Genomic DNA, 12,598 nt, shown 5'->3' with positions numbered 1-12,598 from the left:
AGATTCGTTGCATGACACCAGGTTTGGAAACAGATTCCTTGCATGAGTCTCTGGACTGTTTTCCTTCTGTGCTCACAGGGAGAGTGGATTCCAGCAGACAGCAACCCCTCCCCCCAGAGCACTCACTGCCCCCTCGGATGTTGATGATTAAGCTTCCGTTGATGATGGTGCAGCCTCGGAGCTCCTGGGCAGATGTCACTGAGTCAATGGTCTTCTCGCCTTCCAGGAGGTGGCACACCTTGGGACAGGGGCCCAGGCATGGAGTGCACATCAAGCTGCAGAAAGAGTGGAGAGAGAGAGGTCAGGGCACACAGGACCACACACACACACACACACACAGCAGACAGTGTGTTGCACAGGGTCCCAAGTGACCATAAGGCAGGATGCTTTATCCACAGAACTGGTGACATCTGGGGCCGGAGAATTCTCTGTTGTGGGAGGCTGTCCTGTGTATTAAGGGGATCAAGCAGCCTGCCTGGGTTCCACCTGTTCCACACCAGCAGCACCCCTCCACCCAAGACATGACAGCCAAAAATGTCTCCAAACATTGTCCCCTGGGGGATGGAAGGGCAAATCACCCCCAGGTAAGAACAACTGCCTAAAGTGATAGGCTTAGGGTGTTTCTCCAGGGAGGCAGGTCCTACAGCATTACCCCAGGAGACTCATGCTTTTACTCCAAAATGATGGGACTCCTGCCTTGCCCCAAAGCGACAGGATTCACACTGTACCCCATGGAGAATCACCTTCTACCCTGTGGAGACAGGACTCATGCCATTCCACGGAACTGATGGGACTCCTGGCATTACCATGGTGACGGGAATGATGCAGAGCTGATGGGCCTTACGTAGGACTCATTTTGCCGCTATTCGAAAGTGGTTGAGCTGATGCTTCTACCCCAACTGGTGGAACTTAGGCTGCTACTGCAAGGTGATGGGATGTTTGCTGCTCTGTGTGGGGTCTGACGTGACCAAACAACGATATAGGACGTGACGACACAACCTAGGAGCTACAACACAACCTCACATTTGATAGTGGGTGACTGGAGGCAGACTTTGGCTTTGCCTTCCTGCAGCCTGATGTCCTCAAATTTATAGCCCCCAGGAGTCCTTTGGGAATCAGCCCTCCCTTACACAGGGTCCCTGAGGTCAGTTCTTGGCTGGCACAGCCCTCCTAGGTCCAAGCAGGACACAGGATCCAGGGTAGGCTGAGCACAATCTTCCATCCCGCTGGGAATTCAGAGGTGGGCACAACCCCAAGCCAACCCACCGAGGGTTTTGCTAGAACTTCCTGGAAGGAAAAATTGTCTTCCTTCTGCAGTATCTAAGAGGGTATGGCTATATTGCTAGCATGGAGCAAGCGGCAGGGAGAGGCTGCCTGAGACCAAAACTAACAGAGACAGAAATAAAGCCGAGGATGGAAAGAAACTGATCATATACACCCCTTGAGCTCCTGGATACAGCTGTACCTAAAGCGATTCCCTAAGCTTTTTGGTTACAGTCATCAGTGAACTCCTTTAATCTTGCTTGAGCCAGTTTGAATTGGGGTTCTGTCGTATGAAACCTCAAGATTCCCAACTGTTACGTTCTCAAGGTCTGTGTCCTCATCTGTGAAACGGAGGCAATCTTCACGGGGCAGGTAGTGATGAGAACTGAATGATATATACCACCTAAAGCACTCGGCACATAGAAAATAAAAATCGTTGGTCCGTTGCTATGATGATCACTTTTTATTAGTGGTATCATTGTTGCTACTGTCGTAAAGAACAACAGTAATTGTTGTTACCACACCCCTGCATATTCGATTCTTCAGAAAGATCTTGGTCACGGGTGACCACCTAGAGAGGTGGGATACGGAGGGTGGGAGGGAGACACAAGAGGGAGGACATATGGGGATATATGTATATGTAGAGCTGATTCACTTTGTTATACAGCAGAAATTAACACACCATTGTTAAAGCAATTATACTCCAATAAAGATGTTAAAAAAAAAAAAAGAAAATTGAAAGAACAGAAAAAAAAAAAAAAAAAAAAGCACATCTGGTCTTTGTCCCAGGTCCTGGTGCAGAGCTTCAAAAGCCCTTGGAATTTCCTGACTTATAGGAGCATCTTTGTTGTGCTAATGAGGTGACTTGTAGGGGCTGGTCACCAGAAAGACCAAATATATGATTTGGAGGGTTGCATCAACCATTTGACCTCCAGAGAGAGAAGCGGGGCTGGAGATGGAGTTCAAACCTATGGCCAATGATTCAACCAATCACACCTATGTAGTAAAAACCAAAGGAAAACTCTGGACACCAACTCAGTCCATTTTTCTGGCTGGTGAACACACAGCTATGCTAGAAGGGTGATATCTCTGGTTCCATGAGGGGATAGGAACCCTGCGTCTGGAACTCTCCCAGCCTCTGTGCACCCTTAATAATAAAGCTGTAATTGTAAGTAATTGTAATTGTAATTGCAACTGTAAGCCTGGCATGAAGCTTTTTGACTGCTGAGGCATCTATTTCAAAAGACATCTGTCTTGAGTAAATGTAACACCAGGTCTATGACCCAGCCACTAGCAAAACAGCCAGATAAGGAATTAGGCTGCCCCCACCCGTGAAGGGGGCTCTTTCAGAAAGCCCTGGGGAACCTAGATAACTGACCACTTGACTGACCCTGCTTCCCCCTTCCTGTGCCCTAATTCCTGCTTTTTTTTTTTAATAAATTAATTTTATTTATTTATTAATTTTTGGCTGCGTTGGGTCTTCGTTGCTGCGTGCGGGATTTCTCTAGTTGCGGCAAGCGGGGGCCACCCCTCGCTGCGGTGCACGGGCCTCTCACTGCGGTGGCTTCTCTTGTTGCAGAGCACAGGCTCTAGGCGCACGGGCTTAAGTAGTTGTGGCACACGGGCTCAGTAGTTGTGGCTCATGGGCTCTAGAGCGCAGGCTCAGTAGTTGTGGCTCACGGGCTTAGCTGCTCCGCGGCATGTGGGATCTTCCCGGACCGGGGCTCGAACCCGTGTCCCCTGCATTGGCAGGCGGACTCTTAACCACTGCGCCACTGGGGAAGCCCTAATACCTGCTCTTAAGCTTTAAATTCACCATAGAGTGAACCCATAAAACCCTAGACACCCCACCCTCATACCCTAATAAAAGCAGACCCCCCCCCAAGTATTCCTCTCTCTCTCTCCCTTCCTCCCTCACACTCTTTTTCTCCCCTCTCTCCCTCTCCCCACCCCTGCTCCCCACGACTTCACTGTGTGGCCCTCCGGGACCTGTGAGTAACAAATCTTGTTCTTCGAGGTTCCCTGATGGTTTCTCACTGAAGTGCATCCTGGGATCATAATAGGAACCACAGAGCTGGCCCAGCCATAAGTAGGGGCCCCCATGGGGGAGTGTCTGTGGAGCTCGCTACAAGTGATGCGTGCCTAGGTAAGCACTGCAAGCATCCCTAACCCAAGGTGCTACCATCAATAGGCTTGGACCAACAGAATAGTATAGACTTTTTTTTTTCCAGCTCTGTGAGTTGTCCTAGCAAATTATTGAACCCAGAGGGTTTGTGGGAGCCTCAAAATTTATAGCCAGCCAATCAGAAGTGTGGGTGACCTGGGGACCCCCCCAACTGTGGCTGGCATGTGAAGTAAAGCTGGTCTGATGGAGAACCAAGGCTTTAACCTGTGGGTCTGATGCTAAGCCAGGTGGTTGAGGTTGAGTTCTATTGCAGTACACCCAGTTGGTGTCAGAGCAGCTGGGGTGGGAACAGAATAATGACCAAATGTTTGGGTTCTTTTGTTGGTTCTACAAATATTCACTGAGCACTTATCATGTGATAGATGATGCTCTAAGCCAAAGGTAAGGAAACTACAGCCCACAGGCCAACTCCAGCTGGCCACTGGTTGTAAATAGAGCTATATTGGAACACACCCACACCCACTGGTTTGAGTATCATCAATGGCTGCTATCACTCTATAAGGCCAGAGTAGAGTAGCTGCAACCAGAGAGACCTCAGAGCTGAAAATATTTACTATCTGGCCCTTTGCCAATGGCAGTTATAAACCACAGGCACACATGAGTGAACAAACAACCTACTTTCCCTGTGGGAAATCCACACGTTCTTCCCAGCCCTTCCCACCAAGAAGTGGAGTCTGCCTTCTCATCCATGGAATCTGGGCTTGGCCATATGAATTGCTTTGGCCAATGGGACATTAGCAAATGTGATACAGCAGTGGCTTAAGAAGTCCTTACCCAGTAAAGAGTGCCCTTCCTGGCTACACATGGAGAGAGGTCCCAACTGCTCATGCAGGATATGAGAGGTTAGCTTGTACCATCTCATCAGAGCTGACCCAGCCCAAGCCAGACAAACCTCCAGTCAATGCACAGACTCATTAGAAATCATAAATGAGTGTTGTTTTAAGTCACTAAGTGCTGGGGTGGTTTGTTACACAGCACAAGCTAACTGATACACTTGTGAAGCGTATGGTCTCATTGGGGGAAGTTAATAAATTGACAATTAAAATATCAGCTAGTGGTAAATAGCATGTAAAGAGTTAAAATGGAGTGTTGTGCCCAAGAGTAGCCAGATGGCTAGTTCAGACAGGATCGTCATACAGGGAAGGAGCAAAAGAAGTGACTTTTAAGCCTGTGACCTGGATGACAAGGAGAAACCAGCCATGCAAAGATCAAGAGGCAGAGAATTCTCCACACCCTTAACATGCACCCCAAATATCTAATCCTCCTCATCTCACTAAAGAGCACCCCACCAGGTATCTGGGAATGCCCACAGAAGGCGAGGCCTCTTAATGAACCCACATGGGTTCCCAGACCTCTGCTCTAATAACATCAAGAACTACTTCCCAGGGACTTCCCTGGCAGTCCAGTGGTTGGGACTCCACGCTCCCAGTGCAGGGGGTCTGGGTTTGATCCCTGGTCAAGGAACTAGATCCCGCATGATGCAACTAAAAGAGCCGCATGCCACAGTGAAGATCCCGTGTGCCGCAACTGAAGGATCCTGCATGCCGCAACTAAGACCCAGTGCAGCCAAATAAGTAAATAAATAAATACATATTAAAAGAAAAAAAAAAGAACTAGTTGCCAGATAAGCCACAAGAATGGAAGAAAACATATCTGGCCCTTTTTAATATCGAACCACATTAGAAAACACGACAGCACTGAAGTCTTTCACAAAATAAAATAAAAGCTTCAGAAGGAAAACAAAATTTTTTTTTAACCTACAAAGTAAAATACTGCCATGATGGGTCATAATTAACATCCCTCACTTTCCCCTCTTTCACTCAGTAAAGGTCCCAAGCATCACAGAACAAGCTGTCAATTTCCTGGGGCTTCAATCCTGGGGTCACTGGCATCAGCAAAACATCAAAGGAAGTTGTTCTATTTTTCAGATCTTTGTTATGATAAAAAAAAAAAACTTTAAAGCCAACGTCTTTTAGTGGAAGATGTTAATATCCATGTTTTATCTCAAACGTGAAAAAAAAAACAAATAAATCAAGAGGAATATGATAATTTTCCCAATCTCACTGATAAACTGGCCCCAAAGAAGAAAAAATAGCTCTGTCTGGCATGCAAAGGTGATTTATAGAAGCCTATTTTTGGTCAACAAAACCACTTGATAGGTTTTATCAAAAATGAGTAAAACAAAACATACTGTACTTGCAGGTTTCACAAACACTCAAAGACAGGCTCCTAGGAACCGGAAAAAAGATTGTTTTCCTTCCCACCCTCCCCACTCAGGGAAATAAAATTTCCCACCAGGACCCACTCACTTGGCTAATTTTCAAGTCTGAAGAGGAAGATTTTTTACGTAAGCAGGTCAGCTCAAGGCCCCTCGACGTACGTCTGTTTCTGATTTGTTTTTGTGTTGTTTTGTGGGTTGGTTTGTTTTTTTCAGACCCTCAACACAAAAATCAGGAAACAGATTTTTTAAACTCAGTTACAGCCCTTAGACACCAAAATAGCTCATCTGAGAAGCGAACAGCATGAACAAAAAGTCTGAGATGTGGGTAGGAAATCTGACTCACCGCCGGGGAGAGAAAACCTTGCTTTTTCTCACCTAAATAGTAGGAAGTGGTTTGATGGCATTGTCCTTCAAAAGACAACAAAGCCTTGAGAACAATCTAGAATTGAGTCCTTCTTCCTGGCACTCCAGGTTAATCTCAGGACACCACCCAGATCCAGCTTGGAGAAAACATTTAAAACATCTGAGCTCTAATCTTGGTTGTGAGATTCAGGCAGCTACATCAGTGGGAACAATCAGACCATCTAAAGGGCTGTATACAAAACCAAAGACTTCTATTTTCTTTTTTTTATTGTATTTATTTATTGTTTCTGGCTGCGTTGGGTCTTCGTTGCTGCACGCGGGCTTTCCTCTGGTTGCGGTGAGCGGGAGCTACTCTTCGTTGTGGTGCGCGGGCTTCTCATTGCGGTGGCTTCTCTTGTTGCGGAGCAGGGGCTCTAGGCTCACGGGCTTCAGTAGTTGTGGCACACGGGCTCAGTAGTTGTGGCTCGCGGGCTCTAGAGCGCAGGCTCAGTAGTTGTGGCGCACGGGCTTAGCTGCTCCACGGCATGTGGGATCTTCCCGGACCAGGGCTCAAACCCGTGTCCCCTGCAGTGGCAGGCGGATTCTCAACCACTGCGCCACCAGGGAAGCCCAAGACTTCTATTTTCAATGCTAAGCATAGAAAGCTTTAAATTTTCCATATGCAAGATGCAGAAAATATTTACCCTCTGGCCCTTTGCAAGAGAAAGTTTGTTGACTCCTGCTCCAAAGGCCAGCACCAAAACCAGGAAGCAGGGATGGCATCCGAGAGACCCACGCATGTCACTAATCACCAGCAGCTTCCTCACTCACAGTCAATTAACTCTAGTTTTCCACACAGTTTTAATAGGCGGCATCACCAACACCAACCCCATGCCCCTTCCCCTCTTTACCACCTGCCCCCAACCCCGGAACCCATACCCAGGACTCACTTGCTGGAATTCATCGTGTACCCAGAGGGGCACTCAGGGATGCACTTGTTATTGTGAATGACATACTGGTGGCAGCCCTGCCTCCGAGAGTTCTTGCATTTGTTGTGCAGGTCCTGGCAGAAGCTGAAGTTCACACAGCGCCAGTCTTGGAAGTGGTAGTAGGGGGGCGGGCAGGTCTCCACGCACCTGCCATCCAGGTAGAAGTTGCGACAGGCCACACACTTGGTGGGGTCGTCAGGCTCAGAGCAGTTGCCCAAGCACTCACTGTGGCAACAGAGACCCTCAGCGGTGCAGCCGTGAGACTTACAGATGGTCGGACACACTGGAGAGAGAAAGAAAACAGCTGGTCAGTGGCTTTGCCCAATTCCTGTCTGCACGATAGCAAATCTGGATGAGGAAGTGCAAGCCAAACAAAATAATAATGGTAACAGTTCACTTCTACAGCACTTGCTACGTGCCAGGCACAACTATTAACTCATTTCAGCCCCAAGCCAGTGATATGCTTGTAGATGTTTAACAGCTTCTTCAGGGAGCGCGGCAGAGATGCTCTGCTTTATAGCATTTGCCAATCTCCATGGTGTAAATACTCCCACCACGGTTCCTTTCAAGCTACCCACCTATAGTTACTGAATGTGGAGCCAGTAAGAGATACATAGTATCACAGCATTAAATAGTACATCCATTGCATAGATACAATAGTAGCAAATAACCTCAAAAGCATAAATCATAGAAAAACGTAGTGAGATGATTAGGAAGTGGTGAGTTTGGAGTATTTATTACCTTTGTTCTAAACATAATTTGTTTAATTGTAAGTTGATGTCATTTAAATTTTTATAACAGCTTGTTTAAGAACCAAATTTCCTGAAAATTACACAATTGGCTTTAGCAAGCCAGCTCCAGCACACAGCTGCAGTACTGGTGTAAATAGATATATCTGGGGCTTCCCTGGTGGTGCAGTGGTTAAGAATCCACCTGCCAATGCAGGGGACACGGGTTCGAGCCCTGGTCCGGGAAGATCCCACATGCTGCGGAACAACTAAGCCTGTGCGCCACAAGTACTGAGCCTGCGCTCTAGAGCCCGCGAGCCACAAGTACTGAGCCCGCGTGCCTAGAACCTGTGCTCCGCAATAAGAGAAGCTGTGACAATGAGAAGCCTGCGCACCGCAATGAAGAGTAGCCCTGGCTCGCCGCAACTAGAGAAACCCCACGCACAGCAACGAAGACCCAACGCAGCCAAAAATAAATAAATTAAATTAATTAATTTAAAAAAAATTTTTTAAAGAACTCTTTAAAATAAATAAATAGATAAATAGACCCTGATCTCCATTTTCTCCATTTTACAAATGGGGAAACTGAGGCGCAAGGAGGTTAAGCAAATGGCCCAAAGGCCATTCATTGCTTCAACACACATTTGCTTGCACTGATCTAGATATTACAGCTGCGGCAGGAACATGGTGGCCACAGACCCTGCCTTTGGGACCACATGGTCCAATGGAGGAGACATGTTCATTATTTAAACGTATAACTGCATACACAGCAAGCACCGTGCTGGAAGTAAGCGGAGGTGGCATTTCTGCTGTGACCTGCAGGAGATGATGAATGGGAAAGGAGAGGGCTCTGCGGATGGCGGGCAGAGGCTGTGCACGGATTTTGTGGCTGGAGTTTCTTGTTTGATGCAACCGAACTTGTCCACTGAAGGCTGGACTCTGCCCTAGCTTCCTGCAGCAGCTTGGAACACATCCCCTTTCTCCCGATGTCTCACTACTCATGACTTCCTGATTCCCCTTAATTTTGGTCCCTCAGCATCTGACCTGGGCTTCCATTGACCAGCCCTCCCTTTCCAGGCTGCCAGCAAATTTGTCCCTGGACCGATGGCTTCCCTGAGGCTGGAAAGACCTCGGCCACAGCAGAGCCTGTTCCCTGGGTGCCTTCTCTGCTCACTGCGTGCACACCTTGAAACGTGGTTTGGAAGCTGGGGAGTGTTCTTCACTCCAAATCCTCAGGCTCTTTGATCGCTGCAGTGAACATTCCGGCCCCCGTGGACCCCACCAACCAGACCCAGGGAACTGAAGAGGCTTCTGAAGCCACACTCCCACATGCGTATCGCTGTTGGATGGAACTTTCTGTGATGATGGAAATGGTCTCCATCGTCACCGTCCAACACGGTAGCCACTTCCCCGTGGCTGTGGAGTGTGGTTAGTGCAACAAGGAACCAATTTTTTTTTAATTGCAGCAAAATATGCATAAAACTGACCATCTTAACCATTTTTAAGTGCACAGCTCAGTGGCATTAAGTACATTCACATTGTCCTGCAACCATCCCTACCATCATCTCCAGAACTTATTCATCTCCCCAAACTGGAACTCTGTCCCCATGAAACACTGACTCCCCACCCTCTTCCCCAGCCCCTGGCCCCCCACCATCTACTTCCTGTCTCTATGGATTTGACTCTTCTAGGGACCTGCTATGAGTGGAATCAGATCGTGTTTGTCCTTTTGTGTCTGGCTTATTTCACTGAGCATCATGTCCTCAAGGTTCATCCGTGTTGCAGCAGGTGTCAGAAGTTCCTTCCTTTTTAACAAAGGCAGAATTCTTGTTGACAACATCACCAGTGGGTGCTTGACCATATCTTGATAAGGAGGAAAACGTCTATACACAGTAAGATGAGCTAGCTTGAATAACTGTAGCTGCTTACATTTATACAAGGAAAATCGATCATATACGTCAAAAAAGGGAGAATCCAAGCTTTGCATAGGTTCCTAGGCAAAATTTTCTGGAATTTTAATTGTCTCCAAGCTTGTCATGATCCAAAGGTGCCGGGGAAAAAATAGTCATTGAATAAGAGATGTGGAATGTGCAAATCATGATTAATAAATAGATCTGGTTTTGCCATTTAAAAAAAAAAAGTTTCCTTCCTTTTTAAGGGTAATACTATTTCATTGTGTGTATATACCACATTTTGTTTATCCATTCATCTGTCAATTGACTCTAGGGTTACTTAGACCTTTTGCTCATTGTGAATCATGCTGCTGTGATCATGGATGTACGAATATCTCTTCAAGACTCTACTTTCAGTTCTTTTATGTATATACCCAGAAGTGAATTGTTGAATCATATGGTACTTCTATTTTTAATGTTTTTATTGAAGTATAGTTGATTTACAATGTTGTGTTAGTTCCAGGTGTACAGCACAGTGATTCAGTTTTATATATATATTTCTATTCTTTTTCAGATACTTTTCCTTTTAGGTTATTACAAAATATTGACGTAAACCACAGCAATATCTTTTTGGATCCATCTCCTAGAGTAATGAAACAAAAATAAACAAATGGGACCTAATTACACTTAAAAGCTTTTGCACAGCAAAGGAAACCATAAACAAAATGAACAGACAACCTATAGAATGGGAGAAAATATTTGCAAACAATGTGACTGACAAGGGATTAATTTCCAAAATACTTTTAATTTTTTGAGGAACCACCGTACTACTTTGCACAGCGGCTGCACCATTTTACATTCCCACCAAGAGTACACAGTAGAAGCTTCCAGCTTCTACTGAGGAACCAAACTCTTCATTGCATTTCAATTTTAATTTTAAAATTGGGGGGGGTGGCTACTGGCTCTTGTGTCAGACAGCAGAGGCTTAGCGAAAGAAACTCCTTGCCAAAGCCTATAGGTCTCATGTGGTCTAGTGCCTGCAGTCTCTCTGGGTCCATCTCCCAAACCCAGGCAGTCGCCACTCCAGCATCCTTCCTGCCTCTCACACACCCAGGCTCAGCCCTACCACAGGACCTTTGCATCTGCGGCTCTGGCTGCAGCACCCTCCCTTTACCCTCCCATAACTAGCTCCTTCTGAACCTTCAGGTCTCAACCCCTTAGAAAGACCTTCCCTGACCTCCCCACTGGAAGTCACTTTCTCCTTCTTAAACCAAGTTCTAACACATAATCCTATGACATTTTTCTTACAGCACTTATCACTCTCGAAAATTATCTTGGGTGCTTGTTGACTGTCTGTCTGGAGGGGAGCTTAGGGGGCAGGGCCACTCGTGCTCCATTCACTGCACTGGATCCCACGACACCCACTCCTAGGACAGGGTCATTGAATAAGACATGTGGAATGTGCAAATCATGATTGCACCCAACAGGAGCTCAGTAGACCCATGTCTGAATAGACAGAAAGGAGGCAAAAGAAAGGCCTTTGGAGCAGTTCTAAGCCCCCAGTTTTCAGCCAGTGGCTCAGGAATTCATCCAAGAACTCCGAGTTGCAGGAGTTTCACAAACACCATGAAAAATTACATGGAAAATTGGGAGCATCCATGCCTAGGTGCATAGTCTGATTTTCTACATGGATCAAGAAAGAATGAAGAAGCTGTAATAGGAGCAGGATGGAGTTAACCCCACCAATGTCTGTGTAGGATTTTCAGCGTTTACATACCCCCCCCCCATTGGATTCTTACTTAATTCTAACGAAGACCCCGGAGGGAGCGGGGTAAGTAACATTGTCTCCATCTCACAGAGGAGAGAACACTTGCTCAGCTGAGATGCAGCAGGGCCAAAACCCGAACTTCAATTTTTGGCTCTGAACCCGACATTCCTGGGTCTCAAGAAGGACACGGCCATCCACAGGGTCCACCCAGTTGGGGGGAGGAGTGACATGCATAAGCTCTCCACCCACAGGCCTGCCACAAAGTTTTCTCTAAAGAATCCATGACAGCCTCAGTTTTCTTGTCTGTCAAATGGGGATGACAACAAACCCTTAACTCCTTCTCACGCCTAAAAGAGGGGATGCGGGTAAAGAACTGGATTCTTTGATAGACACAGTGTAGGCTGGGTATCAGTTAGCTACTCTGGGCATTATTATTATTTCCATTGTCATTAATAATCTGTCTACGAGGACCCAAGGAACTCCATGGCAGGAAGCAATATAGAAAGCAGACAATTATTTAGGACCCACAAAGACTCCACCCTCTGGGAAAGCACATGTGCGAGCAGGAAGGGGCCTGTTTCCTGGGCTGGGGCTGCATCTGAGGGTCAGCCCTTAAGTTCAAAAGAGGTGTCAGCAAAGACCTCACAAAAACTTCCCAAACACATAAGCCTTCCGGCCTAGACAATGCTAAGAAAAACGATCCAACACTCACAAACAAGGCCAGAGGTTAACCACAGGGTTATTCAGTCTTCCTCTGGAGCCCTGCCTAAGAGGCCCACCTGAGAACAACTTCATTCTCCAGCAAAGGAGCTGGCAACATTTTCCCATAGAGGGTCACAAAGCAAATGTTCGGGGCTTATGTTCGGTGTCACAACTAGTCGACTCTGCCGCTGTGGCGTGAAAACAGCCCCAGAGAAGGCTTATGGGGACAAACGCATTGTGCCCAATAAAACTTTACTTACAAAAGCAAGCAATGGGCTGGATCATTTGCCAACCCAGGCAAATGATCAGAGGTAAGTTTCAATACAGTGAAACTTACCTGCGATTGATTTACTTTTTTTCTTTTAACATTTATTTATTTATTGGGTTGTGCTGGGTCTTAGTTGCAGCAGGCAGTCTCCTTAGTTGAAGCTCGAGGTTTCCTTAGTTGCAGCATGCAAACTCTGGTTGCGGCACGCATGTGGGATCTAGTTCCCTGACCAGGAATTGA

The 12,598-nt window shown here is 46.7% G+C and overlaps 1 protein-coding gene across 1 annotated transcript in view; it reads right to left on the bottom strand.

Moving 5' to 3' along the window:
- Positions 1 to 12,598, bottom strand: part of INSR (insulin receptor) — a 136,876-nt gene that overhangs the window by 47,631 nt on the left and 76,647 nt on the right. The window contains 2 exon segments of the mRNA XM_057540888.1: positions 127 to 275; positions 6,962 to 7,283. Coding sequence (XP_057396871.1) covers positions 127 to 275; positions 6,962 to 7,283 — 471 coding nt within the window.

The sequence above is a fragment of the Balaenoptera acutorostrata genome, chromosome 2, assembly GCF_949987535.1.
Source record: "Balaenoptera acutorostrata chromosome 2, mBalAcu1.1, whole genome shotgun sequence".
In the NCBI taxonomy this organism is placed as follows: Eukaryota; Metazoa; Chordata; class Mammalia; order Artiodactyla; family Balaenopteridae; genus Balaenoptera; species Balaenoptera acutorostrata.
Note: the sequence above shows the minus strand (reverse complement) of the source record. Positions and strands in the feature narration are given on the sequence as shown.